This window comes from Eucalyptus grandis, chromosome 6 (assembly GCF_016545825.1).
Source record: "Eucalyptus grandis isolate ANBG69807.140 chromosome 6, ASM1654582v1, whole genome shotgun sequence".
Taxonomy (NCBI): Eukaryota; Viridiplantae; Streptophyta; class Magnoliopsida; order Myrtales; family Myrtaceae; genus Eucalyptus; species Eucalyptus grandis.
Genome location: NC_052617.1, coordinates 22,195,605 through 22,213,623, shown reverse-complemented (window position 1 = coordinate 22,213,623; position 18,019 = coordinate 22,195,605). Strand labels below are relative to the sequence as shown.

The window sequence follows — 18,019 nt, the reverse complement described above, 5'->3', positions numbered from 1 at the left end:
GAAAAAAACCTACTTAGAAAAAAAGAAAAAAAAAAAAGAGAGAGCAGAAATTTACAATTAAATGCTTACCTGGTAATGCAAAATTTGCAGAAAGAAAGTTAAGAGTGGGATTGAAAGCGTTGTCTTCTTCCTCCTTGTTTTATACATGTAAGTTACCATTATGACAGACATGAGAGCAGGGTGACATAGCTTTGGTTTGGAGTTTACTGGTAAATTTGCACGAAAGAAGTTCGCTGATAAAGGTATTAGTGTATCTAAACATAGTCTACAATATTACTTCTGTCACTCATTTAACTTGGTATATTCGATGGTTCCACTTGCTGGAAAATCCCATACAACACTATATGATATTTGACTTATTAGACATGGCATCTTTCATTATTGCCTATATTTATCCTTCTCGATAATTAGGTTCCTCATTCATCCATCGTGATTTTTATAGCACAGATTCCCTTTCTCCAAAGAATCTAACCAGTACTGCCCTACATCAGTATTCCCCATATCGACAGCTTTAGTCAAGATCAATTCATACAAAAGCCATCTTCTCTAATACTGGATTTTGGCTAAGTCTTCGATCTTACAGTACTCAAATGTGGACTGTTGTACAGGTACACACACAAACCATATGTATGTGGGTAAGCCACGACCAGAGCGGAAAAATAACATGCTCATGGACAATACCTTATTAGATTCACAAAATGTCATGGAAGAAGCAGAACATGAAGATGGATCAGACGACTTGTTTTTAGGACAGGAATGCAGTCCATCTACAGTAGTTATAATACTTTTCACCTCTCCGCAGTTTCAGAACCGAAATGCCCAGAATCCATGAAAAATGACTGACAGAAGTAGTATTAGAGAAATCAGGAGTACAGGTCAATTATTAACTAATAATACTTCTCTAGTTGACCATCATGAATCAATTATAGAAGAACCAAAGTACCACCAACCACTTCAACTCTTCTGAGACATATTCCCTCCCATGTTTTCATGTCTCTGAGAATCTCAATAAGTCCAAAGCTTTACACTCATCTCTTGCTGATTCTTAGCTGGGTTAAGATCCCCTGAACCCACGAACTCAACTCACAACAAGCCTCATTATCTCTCTCTCTCTCTCTCTCTCTCTCTCTCACTTTGTCTTGTTACGGGCTATTGTTATATACATTAATCAGACTGATCACTAATTTTATTATAATTCCTCAAAGAACCATATAAGCATGCATATATTAATACCCATTTCATACCCATCTCTTCTTTGTTCCACAAAGCCGAAAATGCCACACAACTAGAACAGACGAACCCCAGAGCAGTCCATGAAGAACAGCAAGACACTGAAAAAAATGCAACTCCAACTGCTGCTCTTCTACTGTTCCATTGGCCTCTCTCTTGTTTTTGCTGAGGGAGCTCAAACCACACCCAATGATGAACTTTCAACTTTGCTCTCAATAAAATCCAGCCTGACCGACCCTTTAGACTGCCTTAAAGATTGGAAAGCCCCAAGCGGCACACCAGAAGGTGGCGCAATCCAATGCAACTGGACTGGAGTCTCATGCAACTCAAAAGGGTTCGTGGAGAAGCTCAACCTTTCCAACATGAACCTGAGTGGCAGTGTTTCTGATCAGATTCAAGAGCTACACAGTCTTTCTCACATCAACTTGTCCTGTAACGCATTTGAATCAACATTGTCGAGAGCTCTCTCCAATGTGACCTCACTGCAGAGCATCGATGTGAGCCAGAATAATTTTGTTGGCAGCTTTCCTGTAGGCCTGGGAAGGGTCAGAGGACTAGTGCAAGTCAATGCTTCGAGCAATAACTTCGCTGGCCCTCTTCCAGAGGATCTCGGGAGTGCAACAGCTCTCGAGAGCTTAGATTTGAGGGGTAACTTCTTTGAGGGCTCAATACCGACGTCCTTCAAGAACCTGCAGAATCTGAAGTACCTCGGGCTTTCGGGGAATAACCTTACTGGGCCAATCCCCGGAGAACTCGGGCAGTTGTCGTCTCTAGAGACGATCATCATGGGTTACAATGATTTCGAGGGTGGGATTCCTCCTGAGTTCGGGAACCTTACGAATCTCCGGTATCTCGACTTGGCGGTTGGCACTCTCGGTGGACAGATTCCAGCTGCATTGGGGAGCTTGCGAAAGCTCACTACCATGTATCTGTTCTCAAACAATTTCGAGGGAAAGATTCCCCCGGAAATTGGCAACATTTCGTCATTGATCTTCCTAGATCTCTCCGACAATAAAATCACAGGGGAGATTCCAGTAGAGCTAGAAAACTTGAAGAATTTGCAGCTTTTCAACCTGATGTGCAATCAACTAAGTGGGTCGATCCCACAAGGTCTCGGGGAGTTGACCAACTTGCAGGTGCTGGAGCTGTGGAAGAACTCGTTCAAGGGTACATTGCCATCCAATCTCGGCAAGAACTCGCCACTCCAGTGGCTAGACGTATCATCAAACTTGTTATCCGGTGAGATCCCTGAAGGATTGTGCAATTCAGGCAACCTCACTAAGCTTATCCTCTTCAACAACTCCTTCTCGGGCCCGATCCCTATGGGCCTCTCGAGCTGTGCTTCATTAATTAGAGTTCGCATCCAGCAAAATATTCTATCTGGGACGATTCCGATTGGCCTCGGAAATCTGCCAAACCTTCAAAGGCTAGAATTAGCTTATAATAACTTCTCTGGTGAGATCCCACAAGACATTGCCCTCTCTACTTCGCTTTCTTTTGTCGATTTGTCATACAATCACCTAGACTCCTCTGTTCCTTCTAGTATCTTTTCCATTTCCAAACTCCAGAGCTTCATTGCTTCCGACAACAACCTGAGAGGCAACATCCCAGACCAGTTCCAAGATTGCCCATCGCTCTCGGTGCTCGACCTCTCAAACAACCGTTTCTCGGGTAATATCCCGGTGAGCATAGCATCGTGCAAGAAACTGGTCAAACTTAATCTCAGAAACAACAGGTTGACCGGTGGCATCCCCAGGGCGATTTCCACTATGCCCACATTGGCCATTCTTGATCTGTCCAACAACTCTTTGGCTGGTCAAATACCGGAAGTTATCGGAAGCTCGCCTACATTAGAGACGTTTAATGTGTCGTACAATAAACTCGTTGGCTCCATTCCATCAAGTGGCATGTTTGATAACATCAATCCTTCTGAATTAGAAGGCAATCCTGGACTCTGCGGCGGGGTTCTTCCACCGTGTTTGAAAAAGTCTGCTGCAACTTTAGGAAATAAAAGAGGCATGCACATATATCACGTCCTCATCGGATTCGCCATCGGGGCGTCCGTGATTTTATCCCTTAGTCTGGCATTTTTCGCTGGGAGGATTCTATACAGAAGGTGGTACTTGTATGATGGTTTCTTCTATGACTGGTTCAAGAGGGGAAATGAGGAATGGCCTTGGAGGCTGGTGGCTTTCCAAAGGGTTAGCTTCACCAGTAGCGATATCCTTGCTTGCATAAATGAATCCAATGTGATCGGCATGGGCGGGACTGGCATGGTCTATAAGGCTGAAGTGCACCGGCCCCACGTTGTCGTGGCAGTCAAGAAGCTCTGGAGATCAGGTTCCGATCTAGAGAACGGCTCCGATCTGTTGCAGGAAGTGAATCTCCTAGGACGGCTCCGGCACCGCAACATCGTACGTTTATTAGGGTATCTTCACAACGAGAGTGACGTGATGATGGTTTACGAATACATGCCGAACGGCAACCTTGGGACAGCATTGCACGACAAGCAAGCTGGGAAGTTGCTGGTCGACTGGGTCTCAAGGTACAACATCGCAGTCGGAGTGGCGCAAGGCCTGAACTATCTCCACTACGATTGCCATCCGCCAATCATCCACCGGGACATCAAGTCGAATAACATCTTGCTTGACAAAAATCTCGAGGCGAAGATTGCAGATTTCGGGTTGGCGAGGATGATGATCCACAAGAATGAGACTGTTTCGATGGTGGCCGGATCCTACGGATACATAGCACCTGGTTAGTATCAATCTCGTTCACAGTCTTTAAGATTAACAAATCGATTAGGAATATAGATCAATAACAGTTGCGCCTTTCTATTGCAGAGTATGGATACACCTTGAAAGTAGATGAGAAGAGCGACATATACAGTTATGGGGTCGTCCTTCTTGAGCTCCTAACAGGAAAAACGCCCTTGGACCCATCGTTCGGAGAGTCCATAGACATAGTCCAGTGGGTTCGGACCAAGATCAAGGACAACAAAACCGTGGAAGAAGCGCTGGACGCCAGCATAGCCGGCCAGTGCAAACCCGTCCAAGAAGAGATGCTTCTTGTCCTGCGGGTTGCGCTTCTCTGCACAGCGAAGCTTCCCAAGGAGCGGCCTTCCATGCGGGATGTCCTGATGATGCTAGGAGAGGCAAAGCCACGCAGGAAAAGTGTCTGCTATGGCGATGCATCAAATGCTGGCAAAGAGAAGCCAATTTTCACTACTTCGCCCGTAGTCGGCCTCCTGTAGAACAACATTAACTTCCTAAGGTTGATAGCATATGCAGATCCTCGTGATGTAAATTTCTTTTTCCTTTGACTAGATTCGATTAAATTTGCATGAACCGGGGCATTTGACCATCGGGGAAGCTTCTGATTTGCTTATCAGTTGTTCATGTTGACCATGTTGGTCCAGCTAAAGAAACAAATAAGGTATAAAGGAATCCATTTACATTTCTAATTGCTTTACAATGGAATTGCTCTATTTTTGCCCATTCATGCTGCAGTTTTGGCAAAGTACTTGAGGTCAATAAGTTCATTTTGAACTTCAATATCTCAGGTATGGCCATAAAAGCCGGTCCCTGAAGAAGACAGATTTGCACTGTTGATTTTGATTGAAGAGGTGAAACAGCCCATTTACCGAATCTAAATTGGCAAATCGGCACTGTCATATGGCACACTGGAACTTTTAAACCTGCTAATTTGAACGATCTTGACAGTGATAGATCCTTGTGACAAGGTATACTTCAACAGATGAGCATCTAGTTGCGAATGCCAAATCTAGCTTCACTTCTTTCATCTCTAGCCCAATTACCACGATCTGAGATTGAGTTTGGATCTCAAGTCACGAGCAGTGGGCAGAACCCAACATCTCGATATGTTCTAACAAAAGAGACTGATCGGATAGGTCCTGATTCAGCAGGACTATTGCTAACCCAAACAATGAACTAAACATATCCATCAACAGTAGGTTAGCAATGAAATTACTGGTCACTCGATATACTAAATCTTAAGCTAGAAAAATATTGGTGACAGACTGATTTTCAGTCCGCCATTTGCTTTACTAAGCCTTATGCTGGAACAAACTCATTTTGAATCCATCGACTAATAATTGCTATCGTACATTTCTCTCCGTCTGTAAGCATCTCAACAGTTCATCTAGAACAACAGAATGCAAACACGCTAATACAGGCAAAACACACGGAATTGTGCAACTACCGTTTGTCATCACTCTAGCATTTGGGTGTGTTTATAGTGTGACTGCATTGCTGTAATGCTACCATTATGAACTCGATGTCTGGTGAAATATGTTTGAAAAATGTCTTAAAGCTTTGCATCTGTCAGGCGCTTGAGCTTGAAAAGAAAACTCCAAGACAAAAGTTGAGACTCGAGATGATCTCTCAAAAGCTGTAATATACGCTCAGCTATATCATTATTTGTCAACCTCCTTGAGAAAGCCAAAGTGCCTTCTCTAGAAACCAATTCTTTTTGCATGGATCCTAAAAACTCAAGTGCCGTGCTGCTATTTATTGACTGAGAGGTCTGAATTTTTCCAGAAACAAAGTTGAGGTCTTACAAATGGAGATTGCTGGCGCTGGATCACGACGTGCTTAAAGAATTGGGTAGGAATTGAAGTCAATCAACATCGAATTGATAAAACCGAACCTAACTGAGTCCCGGTTGGGGAAGCTCTCAATGGCAGAGGGATGGAAAATCTTTAGATGCAGAAGACGAGTGCACTGAAAAAATACCGCTTAACAAAGTCCTAAGTTTGATAAACTTTATATTTGACAATAGGCTAACATGAGAGTTGCAGGAACAGAAGAAGTCATCTTCCCTCTACTTCCTTCACTTTCCTTTACGATACAATATTTCCAGTATGATTTCTAACAATTCTGCGAATTCCTAGTGATGCTTTCTTTTTCCCCTTGAAACAGACTAAGCATGCGTGCAAGGCAAGAAGTTGCGCAGTCCTGGGATCATCCAACTCTACTGGGCTCGTCCCTGCGCCAAAAAATTTTGTCATACATCCTATGAATTTGTTATTAAACACAATAGGAAAATCACATATTTTTCAGGATTTTTCACAATCCAAATTAGGTTCTATAAGAGTTAAACACATAGTAATATGAACATACTGTTTGCATTAATACAAATGCAAGCAACCAATCTATTGACTTAATAGAGCAAACATGTTCTTTCAGATATAACTCTGATCCAAAACATTCTTAAAAATTAAATCCTACCACTTGGACAACAATTTTCACATTAATACATACATATCCTTCAGTGTCCCAACCCCCCCCAAAAAAAAAAAAAAAAAAAAAAAAAAAAAACTTCAGTGTCCCAAAAGAAATTACACATAGATCAATATCAGATTGCAGCAACAGGCCCCAAAAGGACACTTCTGATATTGATTGGTAGACTGATGTTTAATTCCCTTCTCGCACTCAAAACACAATTCAATCACGTAAAGATTGGAGATGCGCGCTTGTTTTGTGGAATCAGTAGGCATCTTCTTATACTTCGATCGAGAAAAACATTAACTTCCGCCATACCTGATCTTCTTGGTGCTGCCTCCACCGCAACTGATAGAGAACTCGCACCCGTACGCGTTTCCGAAACACGAGAACAATCCGCCTCCATCACTGTGCCTTCGTGGACGATCTCTACCTTGGTTCGCACCCGTTTTGGCATTCTTCTTGCCGTTGCCGCCTCGGTTATGGATCGGGGGCAATTCGGTTCGCCACCGCTCGATCTTGGTCCTCAGGCCCTCGCTGCTATCGTTCTCTGTCCAATTGTCGAGCAGTATCGAGCTCTCGCCCTCCTCGCGGTAGTTCTTATTCGGGGGTAGCAACCCCTTGGCTATGGCGGCCGCCACAATTGACGCTGATGGGCCCACATCGGATACCATCGACCCCAACAAGCTCCCGCCTTTCGTCTGCTTGAACCCAACCATCGAGTCGTTGCAAACGGTGCTTCCAGGATTGTAGGAGTAGTCATTTGTCCTCTCGCTCTGCGACCGCCATAGGCGGATTTTCGTGGCATCCTTCTGTGAGTTCTTGTTCCCATCGTTACCAGGTTCCTTTTTATTGTCCTTTTGGTCCGCCTCTTCACCACTGTCGAAGGCCAAAGATGCGCTCAGCTCCGAGTTCAATGGCATGCTGCGCATGCTGCTATTGATGAGCGAGACGCCAAAATTTATTGCCCCTTGCGGCCGGCCCGATGGACGCAGAACCTGCAAATTGTGGTGTTCACAATTTGATCCACATTATTAGATATCATAAGCTGAAAAAATTGATATCAAAAGGATTATATGGTTTCCATTTAGCAAATGATCTATACCTGCAAGGTCATGAATCTCATGGGCGTGTTCTTGGTCCGCGTCCGTGTCGACGGAGGAATGAGGCTGCTGAGGAGCGCTCGGACCGTCCCGACGAGAACCACACGAAGCCAAGTCAATGCGTAGATTTCGATGGTAATCACGCAGGTGTCGGTCTCCAAAGAGACATCATTCACGCGAAACACAAACTTCTCGTTCCAGTTAGGGTTTGCGTGCCCTTTCTCGTCGACCCTCGTCGTCAGTTTCCGATCAGGATGGACCCACGCGACCGCATACGTCCGCATGGATTTCGACACTGGGGCCAGATCTTGGGCCGATATGAGGTTAAGTTCGAGGAGCCTGCCGGTAGAGACAGAAGGAGCCATGGTTGTCACCGCGGCAAGCCGCCGGTCGTGGCAATGGCGAGGGGCGAGGGGCTAAGGATTGGTTGAGAATCAATCATTCACAGGAAAAACATGGACTTTAAAAAGGAATTGCGCTGTCATTTCTATGGAGGGTCGGTTTGTAAGGGTGCTTGCGAATTGTCAGGGAAGTTGTTATGGAGGTTGGCTTGTTGATACCAGCAGGAGGGCCCTAATTAAAATTAGACATTGCCATTCATAAAAAAAGGCGACAACCTATCAAGAAGACAATGCCTTGTCATTCTGACCACTCCGTTAGTGATAATAAAAACTAAATTATCTGAACTTTGCGACAGCTTCACTGCGAAATTGGCTCCTCAAGATTGATCTGGTGCCTCAAGATCATTCCTCGTTTTTCACGTGCCAAATTCATTGTTGCTGCGGTCATTTCTCAAGCTAATATTGGTGCCGATGTTAAAGAATGGGCGGTGGACGCCGGTGCTATTAGGCACATAAGTCTTTAACGAAGATGATGTCTATCTTGAAGACTCTCGACCTACTGCGAGTTTTGGGAAGGGCAAGGTTTTGCTCATGTAGACATTGGCCTTGAATGAGGTTCTGCATGTACCGAACATGAGGGCAAATACGATTTATGGGGTCCAACTGAGCAAAGATGGGATTAAAGTGTCATATGAGTCTTGATAAGATGATTGTTAGAAAATTCAATCCAAAAACTTTTGTGTCACACCTTCTAACATGGCATTAGAGCACAACTTCTACCCATTTTGCATGTGCCACTTCTAATTCTCTTGCACGAGAGAGGGGATATTACAATATTCCACGTGACTTGACAATGGAGTTTATATGGTCTTTATATATGTGCAGTCTCCCTCCATCTATAAATTTAAACTTTTGGGTTGGATTTTATAATAACAAGTTTGGATATTTTGATATCATTCATGTGAGTACTCCTTATGATGCTAACCTTCGTCTAAAGAAACATAAAGACCATCTCATAACTTGATTATGTGAAAGTTATTGGAAGTTTGATACATTTAATGAACTTTTCTTGATACAGCTTATCATTGGAATGCTTTGATAAGGGTAATGCGGTATTTGAACCGTATTAGAAATGTGGTTTTCTTTATAAGGATTATTGGTTGTATTAATAACTACATTAATGCTAACTGGATCTTAGATTAATATGCTACAAAACCCATAGATGATTTATAATGCTTATTATACCCCCCGTCCAAGATTTGGTGAATCGGGTGCAGTATATTGAAATCATTATAAATGAACCTAAATCTTCATAAATGAAGACGATGAAAATATCTCGTAACACTATTCCTTAATTTATTTATTATTTATTATTTATTATATTTTTCCTTTTTTATATTATTTTCATTATTATTTCTTTTTTTCCCTTTCATCATTTTTAATAAAAAAATTATCAAATAGTAAACTGTACTAACATATTTAAAATACAAAAATACCTAAAATATATAATAAATGTAAATATTTAATTTATAGATTGAATGTTTATTATAAAATAGAATTAAAATTGAATATAGAAATTAAAATAAGATTAATTAAAAATAATTTTTTTAATTTTTATTTTCTTAAATTAGAATTCAAATATTATTTATATTGAAATATAATTTCAATTTTGTTAATTTAATAAGTTTTTTATTCAAGAAAATTATGGTTTAAAAATTTATTTTTGACTCAGGGGTTGTAGCCCTTGATTTGGGTAGTAGTGAAATTATTTCCTATCCCGTTTTATCTGGATGATTGGGGCGGATTTCTTCATCAGACATTCTATTGGACTCGGGGTTGTAGCCCTTGATGAAATCAACATCGTTTGAGTCTATGTGTTGTGATTGAAACATAATATCTTCAAACATCTGCTGAAATGTGAAGTTACATTTATCGATTATACAAAGTCAGAAGTGAATTTGATCAATACTTTGACAAAATGTTTGGAAAAGAAACAAAAAATTGAAACATCGAAGGGAATAAGCCTAATTCCAATTCAAGATCTATGAATAATATAAATTATATATATAATCTTAACATATACTAATTTCACTTATAGTTGATCTCTTCTAAAAGCGGCAGACTAAGAGGGAGAAAAGAGGCAACTGTGTTTTGGAAATAGGCTGTAATAGCTATCGCACCCGAGGTTGTGTGCAGATTATTGCAAGCAAACGTGGTAAATGCGTGTAATGTAATAGTCATTGATGCAACGGAATGTGGTGTAGCAGCTGTGAATTCTATACTTGGAAAGTCCAAGCCGGCACTACTTGGTCAACTGCAAAACTTAGAGTGAGTATTTTGATGGGGTTGACAGAGTGTAGCACTGAAACGGTCAAGGAAGGGGTCTTTTTCTTTTATAAATAAAGGGACATAGATCGAAAATCACATCATTACTTTTCTAATTAAACATGAGCCAATCTATATATGCATTTCATTTGCTAAAATTAATGAAAATCTTGACCTGTTGAAAATACTTCAATATTCTTTCAATTTGAGAAATGAATGCGTCATCAAAATGGAGCGATGAAGTTGATTTTTCAAGCAGAGAAATAATTGCTTACGAATCTGCCTTCACAACGAGTTTGCTAATATCCAAAGAAATTGTCAATTTGAGGTTAGGAAAAAAAAAATGCCCCATAGTTCTACTTTGAGTGAAGAACATGCTTTTATTGTCCACGTGAATCCAAGTCATCATGAATAAACTCCTCCTGAAGTCTTGAGCGGCAATGAAGAGAAGCGAATAGAGAGGGCTAGATATATCTGAAATGGAACCGGGGGGGAGGGAGGGAGGGAAGGAGGGAAGGAGAGAGACTTTATAGAGCGGTGGAGCTCGATAGGCAGAAACTGATGAGAATGAGAGAATGGAGAGGGTGGAGTCTGTGAAATGAGAAGGTGTCGATTGTTTGAGGGAAGAAAAGAGGATAATTAAGACAAAAGGAAGCATAAAAGAGGATGATTAAGACAAAAGGAGGCGTGGTGTTCTCTAGGAATAAGATAATCATAGATACTTTATAGTGACTGATTTGGGCCTCCAGTACCAAACCCAAAAAGAATGGGACCAATCTAAATGGGCTTATATGGATTGTAGGATTCACGAATTTTTTAATCAACTCCAGTAGTGGAAAGTTATTAGACATGTATGAAGTGGATGGTTAAATTAATGAAATGATCTTAGTCAGTAGCAATTAGTAAGGATAATCTATATTTATTAAGATGAAAGGGGGTTGTGAATGGTATTTTGTGATGTGGCTTATTGAGAAATTTTGAATAACTTTTTTGTTATTTATTATCGATTGCACATGTTACTACTTTCAACCTAACCCAAATAGCTATTATTTTTGGAAAAATATTTATAAAAAAGAAGAAGAAAGAAAGTAGATTCCGTTAACAACTGCCCTAGAGGCATTGGTCAAACATCTATCTAAAGAAAGATCTTTGATTTCGAATTCACTCCACATACATTGGAAATGATATTACTTACCTATACAATGTACTTAACGAGTGGTTCAAAGACATTCATCATAAGATAACTTAAGAAAATAATTGTGGGAATTGTCCTGATTCTTGGATATTCCAATATAAACCTTCCTACTCACTAAATCATTTATAAATAAACCAACGATTTCATATATTTCTAACAACTTTCCACTATTAATGTATCCACATCAGTAAACACTCCTCAATCTCAAGATGTTTATTTTTCTTTTTTTATAGAATCTATCATCATCTTGCGTGTGGACAGCGTGTGTCTCAACACTAACATTAAATAAAGTGAATTTAAAAAGTGAAAAAGTGAAAAGGCATGTTGAGGATTTTCATTAATTGTTTGACTTTCTTTTCCTAATTTCACACTTTAGTATTACATTCTTAGTTATGAAAGTGCTATTGAATATGTTGCTATATTAAAAGAAAGTTCATTTATAAGTAGAAGTTGAATAATAGAGAAGGTTATTTTTCATAAAGTTTTGGTTACTCTCCTACATGAGTCTTTAATAAATGTGGTTATACTATTACAATTCATAACCTAAAGTTTTTATTCCCTTACATATTGTGGCCTTTTAGTGAGTATGAATTGCATTCATTGAAGTGGTCATTTTAGAATCACGGATTGATTTTTCCTGTTCAATTTGAAAAATGGGAAAAGTATAATATTATTTTATTTTTGCCAAAATATGAATGGTATATGGCACAACATTTTTTAAAGTTACGTGTTAAATTTTTCTTTCATGACTTATCAACAACGTTAGATATGATGGTTATAACAAAAAATCCGTCACATAAGAATTTTACCTTTAATTGTAACTGCATCTTTTTTGATTTACTTAATAAGAAAATCAGATAATGCCTGTTATAATTATGATACCTCTGGCATATTGCCTAACCTAGATTAAAGTGCTTACGATGATGTTTTGGTATCAAAATTTTATAAAAGGGAGATAAAAACAGCTCCTCTCGTTCCTAAACTTTTTCGCATGAGACAAAATTCTTGTATTGGAATGATTAAAAGAAAAAGTGACAAATGAATACCCTCACAAAAGAGGGAAGTCAGTAGGTGGCTTTCTTTGGTATATTAATATTTCCTATTTTGAAGTGCAGAGTCGGACGCTATAAAAGTAGGCTCACAATAGACAAAGGGGGGGGCACACAATTGAATACATGGTCATACACTGAATTGAGGGAAAAATCGTGGGGAAGCTTCACGTATAGGGTGCTTGTTGCGATAAGATGAGCGATCGAACAATAATATAGATAGAAGAAGAAAATAAATCGAACACTGGATTTACGTGGGTTCGGGTCAGAAGACCTACGTCCACGGGGAGAGCAATGACGAATTTCACTATAGATCAAGCGATACAAGGAGATTACACACTCGAGTCACTCAAACACTTTTTCGATATTTCCCAAGTCCCAATTACACCCAATAACGTACAGTGTTTAGCCCCAAAATTCCTCAAGAAATAATCTCCCTCAATCTCACGAAGGAATTACACGCAAATCTTACCACAAGATTTAATTGGCATGAACACTAAATTTTCTTGGATGCAATTCACTTGACAGAACAACAAAGTAAAATCCCTCCCAAGCACTCGACAACGAGATGGCGCTTCAAGAACACTTCTTCATGATCAACCTCCTGCCACCCATGGCCACATGTCTATATATATATATATAAGGTTAGGATCTGAGTACTATATGAGAGAACAATAAAGTATAAATGATTAATAGATCTATAAAAAGAAGGAATAAGAGCGAACTGTATAAGGGCTGTATAAGAACTAAATGAAATCTTGAGAATTAAAAATAATGTAAAGAGAAAAGCAATATATAAAATATAAAGTAAGAGCATGCATAAACAAAAACCAACCATGAAGATGGTATGAACTTTGAAATTACATGTATTGAAAAGTGCATAAACTAAAGCATCAAGTCATCCATTAGGGCGGTAATCCACACTCCAGGGAGTATCGATGTTTGTACTACAAAAATGGTTAACCAACTATCATGTAAGTTGGTAACCATGTATAAATTATGCTAGATGTATTTGAAAACAAACTTACTTTGTAACCAAGGGTACAAGGTAAGAAAGCTTGAGGCTTGAAAGGATGAGGGTTTACAAGAGGGTGAGGAGGAAGAAAAGAGAAGAGAGATCTGAAAATTTCGAGTCCCTTCTTCTCTGTCGAGAGATTGTATTTATAAGAGGTGCTACAAAGCTAAACAAAGGTAAAGTGAATAGTATTGAATGAATAGTATAAAGTGAACAGTATTGTGTGAATAGCGAATAGTGAATAGTATATGCCTATCTTGCTACAGAGTCGACATGTGATCTTCTATCTTTAATTTCTGTCTAGATTGATTCCTAGTAGTCGTCTTCATTGGTGTTTCCACCGTGATGTGACTCTGTGAGGATTCGTCTTGACTCTTGTGATTTGAAAGATCCATATTGTGATTCTTCCGCTTCGAGAGCATTGTTAAAGAGGATATTGCACTATTCCTCTCGCTCAACTGCAGCAAGTGCTACACTTGCTATGGATTTTCTTGTAAAATGATATATTTGACGGATTGTAGTTAGCTGGGTTTTTCTGGCTATTTAGCCAAGTTTTAACCGCGCAACTTCGGACCCTTGTTCATGGTATTTGAATCCATCCCACCATTTTGTTTTGTATTTTCGGACAAGTCTTTACACCAGGTTTGGTAGATATATTGTATTCAAATTTCCAAGCTGTTACCCATGAGATTTTGAATATTATGAAAAAATGCATAAGGCATAAAAACTTGTATCATGTGGTGTTGGTACAAAGTACTTACGAAATATTTGGTATCCTTAATCGACTGTGGGGTGTAGTATTACTTTCAAATGACCAAAAAATCCCACCAGGAGTCAAACCAGTTTGGTAGGCTTTGTCTTGGGAAGTTGTTTTTGAAGAATACTAGCCAAGTATGTTAGAAATTTGTATTTTGTCTCAAGAAAACATTCCACCAAACTTGTTGGTAGTCCCAACAGGTATATGAGGAGGAGTATGGTAGGCTTTAGGTAAGTATGGTTTGGAATTTTCTGGATATATGAGGAGAAGCTCCCGGTGTGGGGGATATATGATTTTACTGATGGATATAGTGAAGTATATGATGTTTTCTTTATTGTTTTTGTTAGCAAAGTGAGTGAACCTTGCCGATTATGTCTCCACTAGAATTTGCTCATAATAAGCAAGGGTTTTGTTTGTATTGTGTGGTTTGAAAAGCCAATTTTTTTGGAAAGATGTTTTTACGAATTTGATCGGATTTTCATTGTAGAATCCATCTTCTACAGTTGGTATTTTTTGAAAAGATGTTTTTGAAAAAAAAACTTTGATTTTTGAGAATGAGGAATTGCTTGAGGCCTAATGACCACCTCATCTGAAATTCTTTTGTATTCCGCTTGTTTTTATGTAGTAAGAGGGGAAGGATTATTGCTTACCTCAATGGCACTAGATGGCTCTTTCTTTACTATTTTTTTGTAAAGATTGGGCAAGTAACTCTAGTGTTTCTTTAGGTAGTATGGTAGCTAGCTAGGGCTAGGGTTGGTATGAGTTCTTTTTTTGTAGGTGTATTTGGTATTGAATGTTATAGAATGACTGATTGTTTTCTGCCATTTGTAACCATGACTTGATAGGTGTCCAGCCTATAGGTTTGGTGGTGTATTGGAGGTTTCGGCAATGGCTTTGCCTTGTCTTTTTGGGTCTTGGCGTGATGGTATCCCCCTATAAAAATTCTCTTGTGAGAAAATCAGGTAGTGAATTTGAAGAACCATTTATAAATTCAATGTCAAAGTCAAAGACTGAAAGTATGGCTTGCCATCTAGCAAACATCTATTTTGATGCAATGTTTAATACGTTTTTTTGTAAAATGTCTTTGGCTGATTTGCAAACAATTCTCAAGAGAAATTTTTGATTTAATAAATCTCCTTGGAATTTTGATATAGACAAAACTATAGCTAGTTTCTTTTTGATTGTCGAATAATTTTGTTGGGTGGAATTCTAATGTTTTGAGATAAACCGAACAACTTGTTCTTTGTTGTTATTGACTTGTTTGAGAATGCCACCGTATCCTAATTCTGAAGCATATGTTTCTACTATTTTGAAAGCAGAAGGGTTAGCTAGGTGTAAACATAGTATATCTTTCACATGGATTTTTATTTGTTTGACAATGTCTGTATGGACTGAAGTCCATGGCGGAGGATCCTTTCGTAACCTTTGGTATAAAGGTTTGCAAAGAATATTTATATTCGAAAAGAAATCTATAATATAATTGAGGCTACCTAAAAATCTTTGTAATTGAGTTTTGTCTTTAATCTCATTTGGAAATTTGTTAGTAAATGAGATTGATCTTTCTATGGAGGTTATGGTGCCTAGATGGATGTAATGTCGTAGAAATCTAATCCTGGTTTGGAAGAGTGCAATTTTAGTAGGAGAAGCTACTAAATCATTTTGTATGATTATTTTATGAAAGTAGAAAGATGTTTGAAATGATGTTCTATATTAGAGGAAAAACCTAGCACATCATCTATGTAGACTATGATGTATTTTGAATAAGGATTGAAGATATCATTCATGATTCTCTGAAATTCTGAATGAGCATTTTGAGACCAAATGGCATAACATTCCATTCGTATTGACCAAAGGGGACAGTAAAAGATGTCTTGTATTTATCTATTTCATTGATTTGTATTTGCCAAAATCCTAACTTCATGTCAAATTTTGAAAATATCTTAGATCTACAAAGTCTGTTTAGCAAATCTTTTTTATTGGGTATTGGATATCTTATCCATCTAAGGGCTGTGTTTAAAGGTTTATAATTAATAACTAATCTAGAAACTCCTCTTTCTAGTTTAGCATTTTTATTGACATAGAAAGCATAACAGCTCCATGGTGATTGGCTTTTTCTTATGAGTTTTTTATTCAAGAGATCTTGTATTTCTGTCCGGCAAAATTTCAGAACTTCTTGATTCATTTGTGTAGGGCGAGCTTTTTGTAGGTATTTTGTTTTTAGAAAAACCTTGTTCATAAGGTAAATCAACAATATACTTCTTTCTTTCCCAAAAGCATTGGGTAAAATGGAGCATATAGTTTTCTCCATGTGTTTTTGTAAGGAAGCTCTCTTTTCTATGATGTTTGGTTTATAAGATTTTCTTTCTTTCTTTTGAATTCTAAATCTTCTTTTAAGAATTCAAGTTGGTTTTCTTTGTCTCTTATTAGGCAATTTATTTCTGAATTAAAGTGTTCTTGTAAAATATTTAGGCTTTTTTCTGTGGTTTTGTTATGAAGTTAAAGGTGATTTTTCTATTTAGAGCATGAGTTTCAATACCTTCATTGGTAACTATAAAAGGTTGGATTAATTATATGAAAGGTGTTCCAAGAATTACTTGTTGCCTCATATTTTTAACTAAAAGAAAAGATGTTTTGTAAGACATTTGGTCTTTTAGTATTAAGGCTTCTGGCAATTTGTATTGGATATTTAGCTTGTCTCCTGAGGCTGATTTTAAGGTTTCGGAAGTTTTATCAAAGTATCTTGTTGGAACAAGGCCTTCTTTGATACAATTGAGATCAGCCCATGTATCAAAAAGTGTTGTTGTTTCAATAATATACTCATTATTGATTTTTATACTCATATTTATTATCCATTTTCTAGAGGTTATTTATGTTAACAACATAAGAAAGGCTAGATCAGAAGTATCAGCAATATTAGTAATTTCGTTTTGTTCTTCTAATTTTGTCTTTCCTTTTAGGACAAGAGATTTTATACTAGAAATTTCTTATTTCATTTCTAACTGTGTTGCTTTCAAGGCTTGTATTTCACATTTTTGTTGTTTTATTTCATTTTGGGGTCATTAATATTTATGGGCTAGACTGAGGTTTTTTTATTTATTTATTCAAAATGTCTTTTAAATTGTAGGAAGTATTGGGCTTGGTGGTAATATTCATAGAAGAATGTAGTCTATCTAAGTATTCTTTTCTTGCCTTCGGGTCAAGAATCTTATCAACGGTGTTGAGGAGGAATTCTTTTTCTTTTTGTTAACATGTTTATTTCAGGAATGGGTTTTTCTAGAGAGCATCTTCATAATCGAATCAAGAGGATTCTATTTCGTTAACCCTAAGACCATCCTCTTCAAGAAGTTCATCAGAAAAAGTGTCACTATTTTTGTATGAGGATGTTGTTTAACCGAATAAAGTATTGTCGTCTAAAGAAAGTTCATTCAATTTTTATTAATCCTACAATATTTTGAAATGTGCCCTTTTCTACTACAAGAGTAACATTTGATGTCTTTAAAATTTTTCTTATCGGTCTGAGATCTATTTTTGTTATTATGGTGTCTATGTTTATTCTTATGAGGTTGAGGTTTGCTGCGATGTTTCTTTGTTTCTTTTTCAGAAGGGCAAATTCCTTTACAGTTTGGTTTTGGGCATAGAAATCTCCTAGACTTCTATTGGTGAGGGATTGTTCTTCTTTGAGTTGTCTTTGTAATTTGATTGTATTACACATTTGTGTTCCTTGTCTGTAAACATAGGAGACTATTTCTCCATAAGAAAGA

At 38.1% G+C, this 18,019-nt stretch overlaps 2 protein-coding genes across 2 annotated transcripts; one reads left to right on the top strand and one right to left on the bottom strand.

Annotated features, from left to right (window-relative positions):
• The first annotated feature begins 1,273 nt into the window (after positions 1–1,273).
• LOC104435272 (leucine-rich repeat receptor-like protein kinase PXL1) lies at positions 1,274–4,671 on the top strand. Its single transcript, XM_039315222.1, has 2 exons — positions 1,274–3,987; positions 4,074–4,671. Exons 1-2 carry the CDS (start codon positions 1,314–1,316, stop codon positions 4,481–4,483), a joined length of 3,084 nt encoding a protein of 1,027 aa, XP_039171156.1. The 5' UTR covers positions 1,274–1,313; the 3' UTR covers positions 4,484–4,671.
• A 1,337-nt stretch (positions 4,672–6,008) lies between these two features.
• On the bottom strand, positions 6,009–8,073 carry LOC104432551. The gene is made up of 3 exons (XM_010045008.3): positions 7,579–8,073; positions 6,792–7,471; positions 6,009–6,237 (listed from the first exon to the last, which is right to left on the bottom strand). The coding sequence occupies exons 1-3, from the start codon at positions 7,939–7,941 to the stop codon at positions 6,213–6,215; spliced, it is 1,068 nt and encodes a 355-aa protein (XP_010043310.1). The 5' UTR covers positions 7,942–8,073; the 3' UTR covers positions 6,009–6,212.
• Between the last annotated feature and the right edge of the window lie 9,946 nt (positions 8,074–18,019).

Excerpts from the sequence above, each read along its gene's own strand:
- LOC104435272 (XM_039315222.1), top strand. The coding sequence starts at position 1,314 with ATGAAGAACAGCAAGACACTGAAAAAAATGCAACTCCAACTGCTGCTC. Across the intron at positions 3,988-4,073 it reads CTACGGATACATAGCACCTG|AGTATGGATACACCTTGAAA; the intron begins GTTAGTATCAAT and ends TTTCTATTGCAG.
- LOC104432551 (XM_010045008.3), bottom strand. The coding sequence starts at position 7,941 with ATGGCTCCTTCTGTCTCTACCGGCAGGCTCCTCGAACTTAACCTCATA. Across the intron at positions 7,472-7,578 it reads TGAGATTCATGACCTTGCAG|GTTCTGCGTCCATCGGGCCG; the intron begins GTATAGATCATT and ends CACAATTTGCAG. Across the intron at positions 6,238-6,791 it reads GGCAGCACCAAGAAGATCAG|GGACGAGCCCAGTAGAGTTG; the intron begins GTATGGCGGAAG and ends TTTTTGGCGCAG.